General features: G+C 44.9%; 1 protein-coding gene across 1 annotated transcript in view; it reads right to left on the reverse strand.

Moving 5' to 3' along the window:
- LOC139272708 (bifunctional protein GlmU-like) overlaps positions 1-14,627 on the reverse strand; it is a 103,923-nt gene extending 89,296 nt beyond the window's left edge. The window contains exon 1 of the mRNA XM_070888801.1: positions 14,276-14,627. Coding sequence (XP_070744902.1) covers positions 14,276-14,278 — 3 coding nt within the window. The 5' untranslated portion in view covers positions 14,279-14,627. The remainder of the gene's footprint in view (positions 1-14,275) is intronic.
- Between the last annotated feature and the right edge of the window lie 483 nt (positions 14,628-15,110).

Genomic DNA, 15,110 nt, shown 5'->3' on the forward strand with positions numbered 1-15,110 from the left:
AATTCCTTTTAAACTAGAATCTTGCTTGAACCTCGTTAACTTTATATTCCTCTGTATTTTATCTTTTTTTTGACAGTATTATTCTCTTTTGAGAGTCTTTTTCCTCCAATTTTCTTCCCTTATCCAGTCACTCCTATGTTAAGTGCCGGCTGTGTTGAGAAATATAAAGCAAATATATATATATATATATATATATATATTCAACCTTTTCCAGAAAGCCCAAATCACATACTTTATTTTCACAAAAACAAGACCTAAGATACTGGGTTTTAGGTTTAGACTTGGCTCAATGGTAGCCCTCTCACCTCTGAGTCATGAGGTCATGGTTTCAAGCCCTACTCCAGGACTGAAGCAGTGACACTCCTGTGCAGTATGGAGGGAGTGCTGCACTGTCACAAATGTTAAATCAATGTCCTTTCTGCCTTTCTAAGGAGACGTAAAAGATCCCGTGGAAGTATTTGTATAGAAGAGTTCTCCTGGTGTCCAACCTAACATTTATTTTAAAATGTTTTCAAATTTCCTACATTACAATAGTGACTGCATTTCAAAAGTATTTTTTGGGCTGTGCGGCGCTTTAGGACATCCTGAGGTCATGAAAGGCACTATATAAATGCAAGTCTTTCTTTCTTTCAACGGACACCAACAGAAGCAGATTGTCTGGTATCTCATTACTATGGGAGCATGCTGCGTACAAATTGGCTGTTGCGTTTCCTACATTACAACAGTGACTACACTTCTGAAGTACTTCATTGGCTGTGAATTGCTTTGAGAAGTATTGAGGATGTGAAAGAATCTATATGGCTGTAAGTTCTATCTATCGTTATTTGATTAGAGGCAGGCTGCATAATGACAGATCTGCCTGGCTCATCCCACCATCCCACTCTCAAACCGCGGCGACCACCTCATCCCAAGGGATTCCAGATCCCAATGCCGACAGTTGACATCTTGGCAATGCTACGGACCTTGAGACTGATCTGCAAAGATTTTCCCAAGTGATATCATAAGGCACAGTCTGACAAATGATGGGGACACCTTGAAAAACAGCAAGGAGAGTAGACTGAAGAATACTGCAATAAAACGTGCAAAGTGAACAAATAGAAAAGGCAACATCTGATGGGAAATGATCACTCGTTTCTTCGCTTTTGAAAAGTCCAACTATTTATTCTTTGAGGAATAAATCCTTTAAAATAAATGATACACTTTTTTTCTTCTACGTCCTTTGGCCTAAGGTCCATTTTCCAGGCCTTGCCACATCTGAACTGCGCACCTTCAAAGAAAAAGAATGTCCCCTCCACACAGTACCTATCCTACATGACCCAGCTGAGGTCACAAACTCCAAAGGGCACCTACCCACTGTGATGCACCACGAAAGTGTTTGCTAACGCAACAAAATCAACAAATTATAGTTTCAAGACAAGTTGATTTAACGGGTTAAATCCAGAAGGCAAAATAAATCCCCAATGCAACTGGAATTACAAACAGGCCATTTCAAGACTTCAGCATTTGATTGTAAATGATATCAGTGATTCAATTTATTAAATCTGAACTATAGCTACTAATGTGAGGCACTTGAAATTTAAGAAATAATGTTTACAAAGTTGAAGAATCTGTAATGTAACTGGGAGGCGACCTCAGGCATGCAGAGCTATTCATCTCGAAGAGGTGAGAGAGATTTAAGCACAGGATTTCTATTCAAACCTGTTCCATATTCCTACCTTCAATAATACTGTCAGATATTGATTTTTTCACCCCGTTCCAAGGCCAGGAGTGAATGGTGAATACTGCAGTTTTCAAATTGAAGTTCTCTGAAGCCAGTGTGCAATAATACTCAAAAATTCACGTCAACAGACATTATTTCCAACAGTGAAATCACATTTTAAGCTCATAATAGTTTTCTCCTTTAAAACTTCCTATTCGGAACATACCAATTGACCAGTATTCTGCAGAGCGTGTACATTCAATAATTCAAGCCATTTGGAATAGATTTTACTTTAATGTCCATTGCACATAATATATATTGTTGTAATAAATCTTCGAGTACAGGATTACAATGTTGTATTAGAAACAAACCTAAGAAGTGTTTCATATCACTACGTATCTTGAACATGCATTATTGTGCAAAAGGTGAGCGCTTAAAATATGTTTTTAAACAGAAAAATATAGGGGAGAAATTGGTCCTCATTATGTGGATTTTACTGGTGGAAAACAGGGGGTGCAAAATGGGGGTGCCTCCGTGTCCGATCTGTGCCTGTAATCCACAACCTGTTGACCTGTGCCACAACCCCCCCCCCCCCGAGATGTCTGCACTCCTCTAATTCTGCCCTCCTGAGCATCCCTGATTATAATTGCTCAAACATTGCTGGCCATGCTTTCTGCTGCCTAGGCCCCAAGCTCTCCCTGCCTAAACCTCTCCGCCTCTCTACCTCTCTTTCCTCCTTCAAGGCGCTCCTTAAACCTGCGCTAATTTCTACTTATGTGGCTTGGTGTCAAAATTCTTACCACATAATATTCCCATGAAGCGACTTGTGATGTTTCACCACGTTAAAGGTGCTATATAAATAATTGTTGTTGTTGTTGTTGCATTGGGGATGCTACCATTTTGGCAATGATGGCTTTTCAGGCGTCCCTGGCACCTGCCGGAAACAGGTATTAGGCCCCTTGCAAACATCTGTTGCCCAGGGTAGATGCAATTATTGAACCACTTCACTAATATAAAAGGGAGAAGGGTACTCCTGCACAATGTTTAAACTAGCCTCAAAAAGGAGCTGGTTTGGCTGGAGACACAGTGCCATTTCAGTGACATTAAGATCATTGTTATGAATTGACTTGTGCTATTGATCTCAGAGAATGTTCTAGCCCTAGGAGCAAACACTTGTCGGAAGTTGTTCTGCCATGTGGTCAACTGCAATTGTCTCACCTCCTCTGAACAATAATCATGTAACAATATCCATTTAATTCTAATTCTTGTTACAAAAGAAAACGCATAAAATAATGGATTAGTGTGAATTGCACAAGCATATTCTGATTTATTTTGCCAGTATGCACATAAGTGTCACAAAATGACCCACAGAGGTTTCCATACACCTGATCTACATTTTATCCTCTGATTATATGTCACTTTTTATAACATTCCTGAAATACTTTCTCTCTTGTCAGCTGTGGCTCAGTGGGTAGTACACTCACCTCTGAGTCAGAAGGTCGTGGGTTCAAGTCCCACTCTAGGCTGACACTCCAGTACAGTGCTGAGGGAGTGCTGCACTGTCGAAGGTGCCATCTTTCAGGTGAGATGATAAAACGAGATCCCGTCTGCCTTCTCAAGTGAACGTAAAAGATCCCATGGCACTATTTCGAAGAAGAGCAGGGCCGCTATCTCTGGTGGCCTGGCCAATATTTATCCCTCAATCAACATAGCAAAAAAAGCTGATTATCTGGTCATTATCATGTTGCTGTTTGTGGGAGCTTGCTGTGCGCAAATTCGCTGCCGCATTTCCTACATTACAACAGTGACTACACTCCAAAAGTACTTCATCGGCTGTAAAGCGCTTTGAGATGTCTGGTGCTCATGAAAGGTGCTATATAAATGCAAGTCTTTCTCTTTCTTGTTCTTATTTTCCATTCCACACCACAGGTAATAATTACGAGAGATATTCGATTGTTCCTGAAAATGGGCGCGTAGGGGGCCTCGCTCTGTTCACATGGGCGCAGGAACTACCTGCAATTTATGCTGGGATATAATTATCATGGGCTGGGCGTTCAGCCAGCGCGACCCACGCTGCTTATTGGCTGCATGCCTGTTTTCAAGGAAAAGGAAATTGGACATCTCTTAAAAGTTATCCTGTATCTCTTAAGACTTGAATTTATATAGCACCTTTCACAACCACCGGATAGCAACTGTAATATTTGTACATTGCATGACTTCATGCTGGTCTGCTACGAATTCTATCTGCAAGACTCATAAATCCACTCTCTTCCCCGTTAAAATGTCAACATGTTAAATAATCAATTCATTCCCATTGCTCTAATGCAGGCAGCAACTCCCCCTACAGCCCTCGAACGGGTATGCAGAAAACAATAGAGTGACACCTGGTGGATATCATTTGCTTGTACAGTACTGAGAAATTAAATGATCCAACAATCAATATTATACTTTTATAAACTCATTATTACTGATGAGTATATCAGAACTTAATTCTAAAATGGATAATAACTTTATATTGTTCTTAAACTCGAACTTTATAACAGAATTGAAGCTATGTACAGAAAGTTAAACATTTAAAAAACTGGCATTAAAACAAACTCTGCTATTGTGTTCCTAACACAGATAAGGCTGCACACAGGGAGGTTAAAGTAACAGTGACCTCAGTCTTTATTGAGACACTCCAGAGTGAGGAACAGGCCTTAGGGGCCGGCTTATATACAATGCTCCCAAGGGATGCTGGGATCCCTTGGGACTTCAGGGGATGAGCTCCCTGGTGGCGGAACATGGGAGTGCATGCTTTACAGATACACATCACTGCCGCCCCCCCGCAAAAGTCAAGTATTTACAAGGTGAGGCAGTCGGGAGCCTTTCTTTCCCTGGTGGACCGCCTCGGTACAAATGTCTGTTCTGGTGTGTTGGCTGTGGCCTCGCTGGGCTGGCGTGTTGTTGGCCCTGCAGGACTGCTAGGTGAGTCTGGCCTTGCTGGGCTGTGGGGCGTGATGGGTTCAATTTCCTGTTCCGGCGTGGTATCGTTAATCCTTTGGGTATGTGTTGTGGGCTCGAAAAAGGTGGTGTCTGTTGTGGGTTGTTCAGGGCAGTCTGTGAACCGCAGCCTTGTTTGGTCCAGGTGCTTTCTGCAAATTTGTCCATTGTCTAATTTGACTACAAATACCCTATTCCCTTCTTTAGCTATCACCGTGCCCGCGATCCACTTGGGACTATGTCCATAGTTTAGCACATACACAGGGTCATTCAGATCAATTTCCCGTGACACAGTGGCACAACCATCGTTTACATTTTGTTGCTGCCGCCCGCTCTCTACCTGATCATGCAGGTTGGGGTGAACCAGCGAGAGTCTGGTTTTAAGTGTCCTTTTCATGAGTAGCTCAGCCAGGGGCACCCCTATGAGCGAGTGGGGTCTCGTGCAGTAGCTGAGCAGTACTCAGCCATGAACTCATTGAATTGCAGTGCAGGCTCAAAGGGCCGAATGGCCTACTCCTGCATCTATTTTCCATGTTTCTATGTTACTCGGGACAGGCGGGTTTGGAGTGAGCCTTCTGTGACTTGTTTAAGGCTCTGTTTGATGGTTTGTACTGCCCGCTCTGCCTGCCCATTGAAGGCTGATTTAAACGGGGCCGAGGTGACATGTTTGATCCCATTGCAGGTCATGAATTCTTTAAATTCAGCACTGGTGAAAGATGGCCCGTTGTCACTGACCAGTATGTCAGGCAGGCTGTGGGTGGCAAACATGGCCCTCAGGCTTTCAATGGAGGCAGTGGCAGTGCTTCCTGACATTATTTCACATTCAATCCATTTTGAAAAAGCATCCACCACCACCAGGAACATTTTACCGAGAAACGGGCCCGGATAGTTGACATGGATCCTCGACCATGGTCTGGAGGGCCAGGACCACAAACTTAGTGGTGCCTCTCTGGGCGCGTTGCTCAACTGAGCACATACGCTGCATTGCCGTACACAGGACTCTAAGTCAGAGTCGATACCGGACCACCACACGTGGGATCTGGCTATCGCTTTCATCATTACTATACCCGGGTGTGTACTGTGGAGATCCGAGATGAACGTCTCCCTGCCCTTATTTGGTAGCACTACGCGGTTACCTCACAACAGGCAGTCTGCCTGAATGGGCAGCTCATCCTTTCGCCACTGGAATGGCTTGATTGGCTCTTGCATTTCAACGGGGATGCTGGCCCAGCTCCCATGCAGTACACAGTTTTTTACTCGGGACAGCAGAGGATCTTGACGGGCCGTGATAGGTGATTTATCATTTTCAAACGCTTCCATGACCATCAACAAGTCTGCAGGCTATGCCACCATCAACAAGTTTGCAGGCTGCGCCATTTCCACCCCCGTTGCGGGCAATGGTAGTCGACTGAGAGCATCCGCACAGTTCTCTGTGCCTGGCCTGTGGCGGATGGCATAGTTATACGCTGATAGCGCGAATGCCCACCTTTGTATGCAAGCTGAGGCATTAGTATTTAGCGAACAGGGATATGAGGGGCTTGTGATCGGTTTCCAGCTCAAATTTGAGGCCAAACAGGTACTGATGCATTTTCTTTACCCCGAACACACACGCTAATGCCTCTTTCTCAATCATGCTGTAGGCCCTCTCGGCCTTAGACAAGCTCCTGGAAGCATAGGCGACAGGTTGCAACTTCCCCGCAACATTAGCTTGATGTAATACACACCCGATTCCGTACGACGATGTGTCACATGCTAACACAAGTCTTTTACATGGGTTATACAATACAAGCAGTTTGTTGGAGCATAAAATGTTTCTGGCTTTCTCAAAAGCAATTACTTGGTTTTTTTCCCCATACCCAGTTCTCACCTTTGCGCAATAGCACATGTAGGGGCTCTAAAAGGGTGCTTAACCCCGGTAGGAATTTACCAAAATAGTTGAGGAGTCTCAGGAACGATTGCAGCTCTGTGATGTTCTGTGGCCTGGGTGCGTTCCTGATAGCCTCTGTCTTGGTGTCTGTGGGCCGAATGCCGTCCGCCGCGATCTTTCTCCCAAAAACTCCACTTCTGTTGCCATGAAGGCGCATTTCGACCTCTTCAGCCGCAGCCCTACGCGATCCAGTCGCTGGAGGACCTCCTCCAGGTTTTGTAGGTGCTCGGCAGTGTCCTGACCCGTGACCAGTATGTTGTCCTGAAAGACCACCGTGTGTGGTACCGACTTGAGTAGGCTCTCCATGTTTCTCTGGAAGATCGCTGCAGCCGACCGAATTCCAAACAGGCATCTGTTGTAGATGAACAGTCCCTTGTGCGTGTTGATGCAGGTGAGGCCCTTTGAAGACTCTTCCAGTTCCTGCGTCATGTAGGCCGAAGTCAGGTCGAGCTTGGTGAATGTCTTGCTCCTGCCAGCGTCGCAAATAGGTTGTCTGCCTTAGGTAGCGGGTATTGGTCCTGTAGTGAGAAACGATTAATAGTTACTTTATAATCACCGCAAATCCTGACTGTGCCATCACTTTTGAGTACTGGGACAATCGGGCTGGCCCACTCGCTGAATTCCACTGGGGAGATGATGCCTTCGCGTTGCAGCCTGTCCAGCTCGATTTCCACTCTCTCCCTCATCATGTGAGGTACCGCTCGCGTCTTGTGGTGAATGGGTCGTGCCTCTGGGACCAAGTGGATCCACACCTTCGCCCCAGAAAAGTTTCCAATGCCTTGCTCAAAAAGGGAAGGAAATTTGTTAAGAACCTGGGTACATGAGGCCTCATCGACATGTGATAGCGCTCGGATGTCATCCCAGTTCCAGCGTATTTTGCCCAGCCAGCTCCTTCCAAGCAGTGTGGGGCCATCGCCCGGGACAATCCAGAGTGGTAGTATGTGCACCGTGCCCTCGTAGGTGACCTTGACCATTGCGCTGCCCAGGACAGTGATAAGCTCTTTGGTGTACGTTCTCAGTTTCGTGTGGATGGGGCTCAGGGCTGGTCTGAATGCCTTGTTGCACCATAGTCTCTCAAACATCTTTTTACTCATGATGGATTGGCTAGCACCAGTGTCCAGTTCCATGACTATGGCCATTCAATTTTAGGTTTAGCATTATAGGTGGACATTTCGTCGAAAATGTGTGCATCCCATGTACTTCAGCATCTGCCTCCTCTCTCTGAGGCTCGAAATTGCTTTGATCCACCATGGACCGATCTTCCTCTGCCACGTGGTGGTTAGCAGGTTTTGCAGAGCTTGCAGCTCATTTGCAAGTTCGTTGGAGGTGCCCCATTGTTCCACACATACCCTTTGAAGCGGCATGAATAGGCTAAATGGAAGCCTCCACAACGCCAACAAGGTGTGAATTGCCTTGCATTCATCCTTTGTTGGGGACTCTGAGTCATCTGGGTCACCTGCGGCCTGCTGGCAGTTGCAGACTCGTGGGTTCTGCCCTGTACATTTCTGCTCGCAAACACAATTCCAGTTAATTTATGAACATTGCTAGCACTTCTGTGCTGAGAGATTTGTTTGATGTTATCATTGGTGGACATAAACGCCTGTGCTATCGCAATGGCCTTACTGAGGCTCGGTGTCTCTACAGTCAAAAGTTTTCATAGGATGGTCTCGTGGCCAATGCCCAGTACAAAAAAGTCTTTGAGCATTTGCTCCAGCTAGCCATCAAACTCACACTATCCTGCAAGTCACCTTAGCTCAGCGACGTAGCTCGCCACTTCCTGACCTTCAGATCGCTTGCACGTGTAGAACCGATACCTCGCCATCAGCACACTCTCCCTCGGGTTAAGATGCTCCCGAACCAGTGTACACAGCTCCTCATACGACTTATCTGTGGGTTTCACCGGAGCCAGAAGATTCTTCGTGAGGCTGTAGGTTGGTGCCCCGCAGACTGTGAGGAGGACCGATCTCTATTTTGCAGCGCTTCCTTTTCCGTCCAGCTCATTGGCTACAAAGTACTGGTCTAGCCGTTCAACATAGGCTTCCCAGTCCTCACCCTCCGAGAACTTCTCCAGGATGCCCACAGTTTGCTGCATTTTTGCGTTGGATTTGTATTCTCATCGCCAGTTATTGTGTTCCTAACACAGATGATGCTGCACACAGGGAGGTTAAAGTAACAGTGACCTCAGTCTTTAATAAGACACTCCAGAGTGAGGAACAGGCCTTAGGGGCCGGCTTATATACAGTGCTCCCAAGGGAAGCTGGGATCCCTTGGGACTTCAGGGGATGAGCTCCCTGGTGACGGAACATGGGAGTGCATGCTTTACATATACACAACACCTGCTACGCTACATTTAAATGTAAAATCAACAGCAAAGCTCACTCCCACTGAATGCGAGTGGCAGCTTTTACCTTTACTCTCAGCACGATGTAAGTGCCCAACTGTGAGCCAGTATTACAGCACTAGACTGAACACGTGAGGCTGCTAACTTTATTCTGTCACCATCATGTCCTCTCCAGTGGCTGTGGAGTGCCCAGGAGATCATAGTGCTGGCCCTCGCAGACAGTCTGAGCACTCGCCCCTGCCACTTCCTGAAAACTGTCCGACTGCACCGCTGGAGGCAATGCTCACTTAGCTTCTTCCAGCAGCACCTGCAGGAGCACCTCTTCCATTGGGACTCGGCAACTCTCGAATGCCAGCACTGCTGCCAGGATGTGGATGGAATGCGTTACAAAGCGGCCACACACGGAAGGGTTCAGATGTCCCTCTCATGAAGTGCCTCACACTGTTTCACTGCATTAAACATGCTATATGTGTGTAATAAAAACAGAAAATGCTGTAAACACTCAGCAGGTCTGTCAGCATCTGTGGAGAGAGAAACAGAGTTAATGTCTCAGGTCGATGATCTTTCATCAGAACCCAGGTCATCGATCTGAAACATTATCTCTGTTTCTCTCTCCGCAGATGCCACCTGACCTGCTGAGTATTTCCAGCATTTTCCCTTTTTATTTCAGATTTCTAGCATCCGCAGTATTTTGCTTCTATATTTGTGTAAGTTGCTCTATCAATTGCAACAGTGAAGTTTGATTTGTTTGTCCAAGTCATCCGAACCCTGGGATGTGTTACGTCCTTGATGCACGCTCCATCCTGCGCTGTTCTACATAACAAACACAGGAAGAGAGCAGACTAGATTACTGGCAGACAGAGTGTTAGAATGTGAAATCAGTTACAATCTTTCATTCATTTAGGGGTATATTTTCCCCTCATTCTCTAATGTTAGGCCATGAACTCAACTTGCTTTTGAGTTAATCTTAACACCCGAAAGAAAATACACTCCTCAGTTACTGATCTTTATTGCTTCACTGCTGTCTCGGCAATTCCCCACTGAGAAGCAGCACAAGCTGGAAGGAGAGTGATCGTGGACCGTTTTCCCCATCACCTAACACTGAGAGCAGCACTGATGAGCGATCTGGGACCCCCAGCCCTCCCACCCCCGTATAGGCAGTGATCAGGGGAAAGCTTATGGAACGAGCAACGGTTACAAGACACGCAAGGGTAGCTAATCTAGAAGAGAGACAACAACAAAGCACCATCAACAAATGCTAGAAGGAACCACGAGGGGAGGCAGCACTGCCATGGTTACTCATGGAGAAGTTGTGTGATATTATACTCACAAAAGATATGGAACAAAAAATAGGTTTGTATTTATGTCCAAAAAAGTAGTTATTCACCCACGCTCCCCGTCTCTTGTGTATCCTGGCAACTAGTTTCAGAGCAGCATTGCTGAAGGTCTTTGGTTACCACACATTCTCATACTCACAGAAGAAAAACAAGCTAAATATAGCCCAACTCTCAATTTTCCATGATTTATTTTCTAGTGTCAACAGTTGGAACCATGTAACAGTGACAAATGTCATTCGCAAAAGGCAGATCCTGAATATATTTTAAGACTATAATGGAATCAGTTTATGTTGTCAAACTGCAAGAATGTCTCCCAGGAGAACTCAATCTAATCTAATTTCTCTTTTAATCTAACAATTGCAGCAGAAATATTCAGAAAGTTTCCTAGACTTGTAGAATATGACATTGCATATTGGACATTGACTGACTTCTGAAAATGGTAAAGAAAAATGTTTGCATTGCAAGATAGGAAGATGGGCACATTAAATACATTTTAATGGAAGCTTTCATCAAAACTCTTTCCTGGCTTAGCTAGTAAATGCACCAGTCAGTGAGAAACTACAGCACACAGACCAGGAATGTCTGATGGCCGATCATTCATCTGTACTGAGTTAGCTGATCTCAGCCATTGTGAAAGTAAGGACACTGCAATTGATCTTAACACACCTGGGCCAAGGAGGAGAAATAGAAAATTAGCCAGAGTTCTCATTCCAGTCAATATGCACCATGCTGTGGACCCTAGCTGAGGATAGGCTCAAGCTCAGTTGTCTTTCCCTCTGTGATCAAATAGCTGATGAGTGCACAATAGGGGAGTGCTCAATACAAGAAGGACGGCCATTTGGGTAAGGGGCAGGACTGAAGCTGGCACAAAGGAACCATATCCCAGCATGAATCAACGCCTTCATGTGCGGAAGGAAGAGACTGGAGGGGGTGAATTCTAAAAAAAGACTTTTCTCATTGTTGGACAGGAAGAGCCTCAAATACCAGCAATTATTTTATACTGTGATATGGAATAATTAAATGTCCTGTACATGAGAGACCATAAAGGCTTTAATTGTACCATACTTAGAAAAAGTGAAGTATTCAGTATTGCATTCATCTGAAATTGTTGATTAATATTTCTGCCATTGCAAAATCACTTCACAAATTAATTGAAGATAAAAATAGAAGATACCTGGAAATGATTACTAGACAATAATTTTATGAACTGCCTGAGCCCCATCAGATCAATGATCTGACCTCAAGATAGGATACCATTTTGAAATTAAGCTTATATAGGAATAATGATGCTATTTGCATCTGTATAATGCCCTATGATGTCAAAATGTCTAAAATTGCAATACAGGGACTGCTGTCATGTGGGAGTTGAATAAGGGAGGAGAGCGATGTAGGTTGATGGCACAACAAATGTTGCGGAGAGGTAGAGGAGCACAAGGAGGATACATGGACTACAGTCACAGTTACAGATGATGACCTTCAGCCAGGATAATCATGGTGCTGTGAGAAGGGTAGAAGTCGGACTGGACAGAATCAAATAGGGAGTTTCGAGCAAGGCAGGCATGAAACTGGGAGATAACAATCAATTCAAGGACAACAGAGAGGAAACGGAGTTTAGGGATGTGGTGTGGTTGGGGATGTTGGGCAAACGGAGCCTCGGTTAAATGTTTTAACTATAAAGGAAGAGCTTGCACAACATACCAAAGTTCTAATGTAAGGAAATGTGGTAGCCAATTTGTGCACAGAAATAACAATGCGATAAATGACCAGATAATCTGTTATTAGTGATGTTGGTTAAGGGATAAATATTGGCCAGGAAACCAGGAGAACTCCTCTACTCTTCTTTGAATAGTGCCAGGGGATCCATCTAAGAAGGCAGATAGGGCACTGGTTTAACATCTCATCTGAAAGACAGCACTTCTGACAGTGCAGCACTCCCTCAGTCAACTAGATTATATGCTCAAATCTCTGGAGTGGGGATTGAACCCATGACCTTCTGAAGCAAGAATGATAATAGTAAGCCAAGTCATACACCTGTCAACACAGGCTATAGGATGAGAATAAGCCTTAAAGAACCATAACTTCATAAAAAAGGTCACAAGGTAATTACGGATGAGGAAGGCTATTCAGCCTCTCTCGCCTCCTTCAAGTTGCTCCTTAAAACCTACCTTCTTAGCCAAGCTTTTGGTTATCTGTTCTAATATCTCTTTATGAGGCTCAGTGTTGAATTTTGTCTGAAAACACTCCTGTGAAGTGGCTTGGGACGTTTTACTACGTTAAATGCAAGTTGCTGTTGCAGTTTAGCTAAGAAACTGACTAAATCCTGGTGGCATTGTAACTTCTGCTCCAGACTCTAGTCAACTGGTTTTATTATCCTAGAGAAAACCATTATTTTAAACATCTTTAATCCTTCATCCAAAAATATGTAGATGTAATTGCTTCGCTCTTTTATTTCTCAGGTGTTCCCTTTTGGTGGCTGAGATTTAGGGATCCCAGTCCTGTGGTATAGATTCCTACCTTACATGTCCAGCAACAACTATCCCACAAACTGCCCATGCAAAAAACGGAGTTCCAGAACATGAGCACAGCCAAGTCACATCAGCAATCCCTCAATGTTTTGGAATTCCGCATCCCTCCTCCCTCTTCCCCTCCCGATGAGAGTTAGAACAATGCTACTTCCAGCTGCCTGTGGATTTAATCAGTTTCCTTCAAGCTCACTCCAGGAACTTTCCTTCCAGGCAAGAAACCCGAGATGGATTGTGTTGATATGTTCTTTCCATCCGCAGGAACCGTGATACATTCATGTTTTTTATTAAAAGGAAAAGACATTTAAGGAAACAGATTAGTCAAATTAGAGGAGTTGCAGAGTATTTAATTTTTTTTAATTCGTTCCGGGATGTGGGCGTCGCCGGCAAGGCCAGCAATTATTGCCCATCCCTAGTTGCCCTTGAGAAGGTGGTGCTGTGGGGGAGGTAGTTCCAGGATTTTGACCCAGCGACGATGAAGGAACAGCGATATATTTCAAAGTCAGGATGGTGTGTGACTTGGAGGGGAGGTTGCAAGAGATGGTGTTCCCATGCACCTGCTGCCCTTGTCCTTCTAGGGGGCAGAGGTCGCGGGTTTGGGAGATGCTGCCGAAGAAGCTGTGGTGAGTTGCTGCAGTGCATCATGTAGATGGTACACACTGCAGCCAGTGTCGAGTTTCTTGAGTGTTGTTGGAGCTGCACTCATCCAGACAAGTGGGGAGTATTGCATCACACTCCTGACTTGTGCCTTGTAGATAGTGGAAAGTCTTTGGGAAGTCAGGTGAGTCACTCGGTGCAGAATATCCAGCCTCTGACCCGCTCTTGTTGCCACAATATTTATGTGGCCAGTCCAGTTGAGTTTCTGGTCAATGGTAACCCCCAGGATGTTGATGGTGGGGGATTCAGCGATGGTAATGCCATTGAATATCAACAGGCGGTGGTTAGACTCTCGCTTGTTAGAGATGGTCATTGCCTGGCGCTTGTGTGGTGCGAATGTTGCTTGCCACTTATCAGCCCAAGTCTGAATGTCATTCAGGTCTTGCTGCACGTGGGCACGGACTGCTTCAATATGTGAGGAAACCTACTTTTTTCCTATTTGTTAAATGACCGGGAGGCAACTTCTTAAAGGGTTCGTGAAAAAAGTTTTGCTTGATCGCAAACAAACACACGAAGTAACAACATTAAACTATCTGTGGCAGAGTTATCTGCCCCTTGTGTGTAACATCACAATAACGTGATGCAGGGTTTTTCCTTGTCTGTCGTTAACCAAATAATAGAATTGTATTTGCTCCTCTGTGGGGTGATCTGTCGTTACAAGAATTTCCAAAATCTTCCAACCAGGAGAGGCGGGTGTACAAAATGAGTTTTCCTCGCTGCTGTACTTAAAACATCTATATATACACACACATTTTATATGGAGACGAGCTGAACAAATGATAAAACAGGAAACATCCCGAAGTTACTCACCATTTCCTGGCAACAACTATTCCTGAGAGTGAGAGTCCCCGGGAGCCCAGGCGAGCTGTCAATCACCGGGTCAGGATAAAGCTCAAGGGCACGTCTGACCAGCGGAGCTTTGCTGTTTATTCCAGTGTGAATAACAGGAAAAGACCAACTCGCGTCCACGACACTCGCGCAGTTTATTTACCGATATCATTTAGTGTTGGCAAATTTTACTTTAACAAAATATAAAAGTTCCCCGAATCCATATTGATGAGGTTCGCGTTTCTGATCTGATCTTTTCTATTACGATCTTCTTTAACTTACAATTATTTTGGGTCCCTGCCTACCACCTTAAGATATTCCGGGTCATTGCATGGGAAAGTTTCCGGCAGTCTGGGGAGATCAATAAATTAATCTTGTCAGCTGATTTGTGCGGGCTGCACTGCTCGAAACACTTGCAAAGTGAGCAGATAGTGAATGGTAATATCCTCATTCTGTGAGTGCAAAGGGCCAAGCCTCAAAAAACCAAACAGAAGAATTTGTGAAACATATTTTGAGAAGTTGGAAGAGATCAATGATCAGTAGAATCGAGGTGTAAATTGGGATCCCAAGGTTTCAAATTAATTTAGAGATACCATTTTAGCATTTGGGAGGCCCAGGGGTGTTGGTAAGAGGAAAGTGCAGCTTAAGTTAGACCACAAGGGGGCGAACAGCGCTGATTTCTGCGGCCTCCAGCCAGCGGCAGTGCATGCCAGATTCTGACGGGACTGGACAGGGTAGATGCGGGAAGAATGTTCCCGATGATGGGGAAGTCCAGAACCAGGGGGACACAGTCTTAGGATAAGGGGTAGGCCATTTA

The sequence above is a fragment of the Pristiophorus japonicus genome, chromosome 9 (assembly GCF_044704955.1).
Source record: "Pristiophorus japonicus isolate sPriJap1 chromosome 9, sPriJap1.hap1, whole genome shotgun sequence".
Classification (NCBI taxonomy): domain Eukaryota; kingdom Metazoa; phylum Chordata; class Chondrichthyes; family Pristiophoridae; genus Pristiophorus; species Pristiophorus japonicus.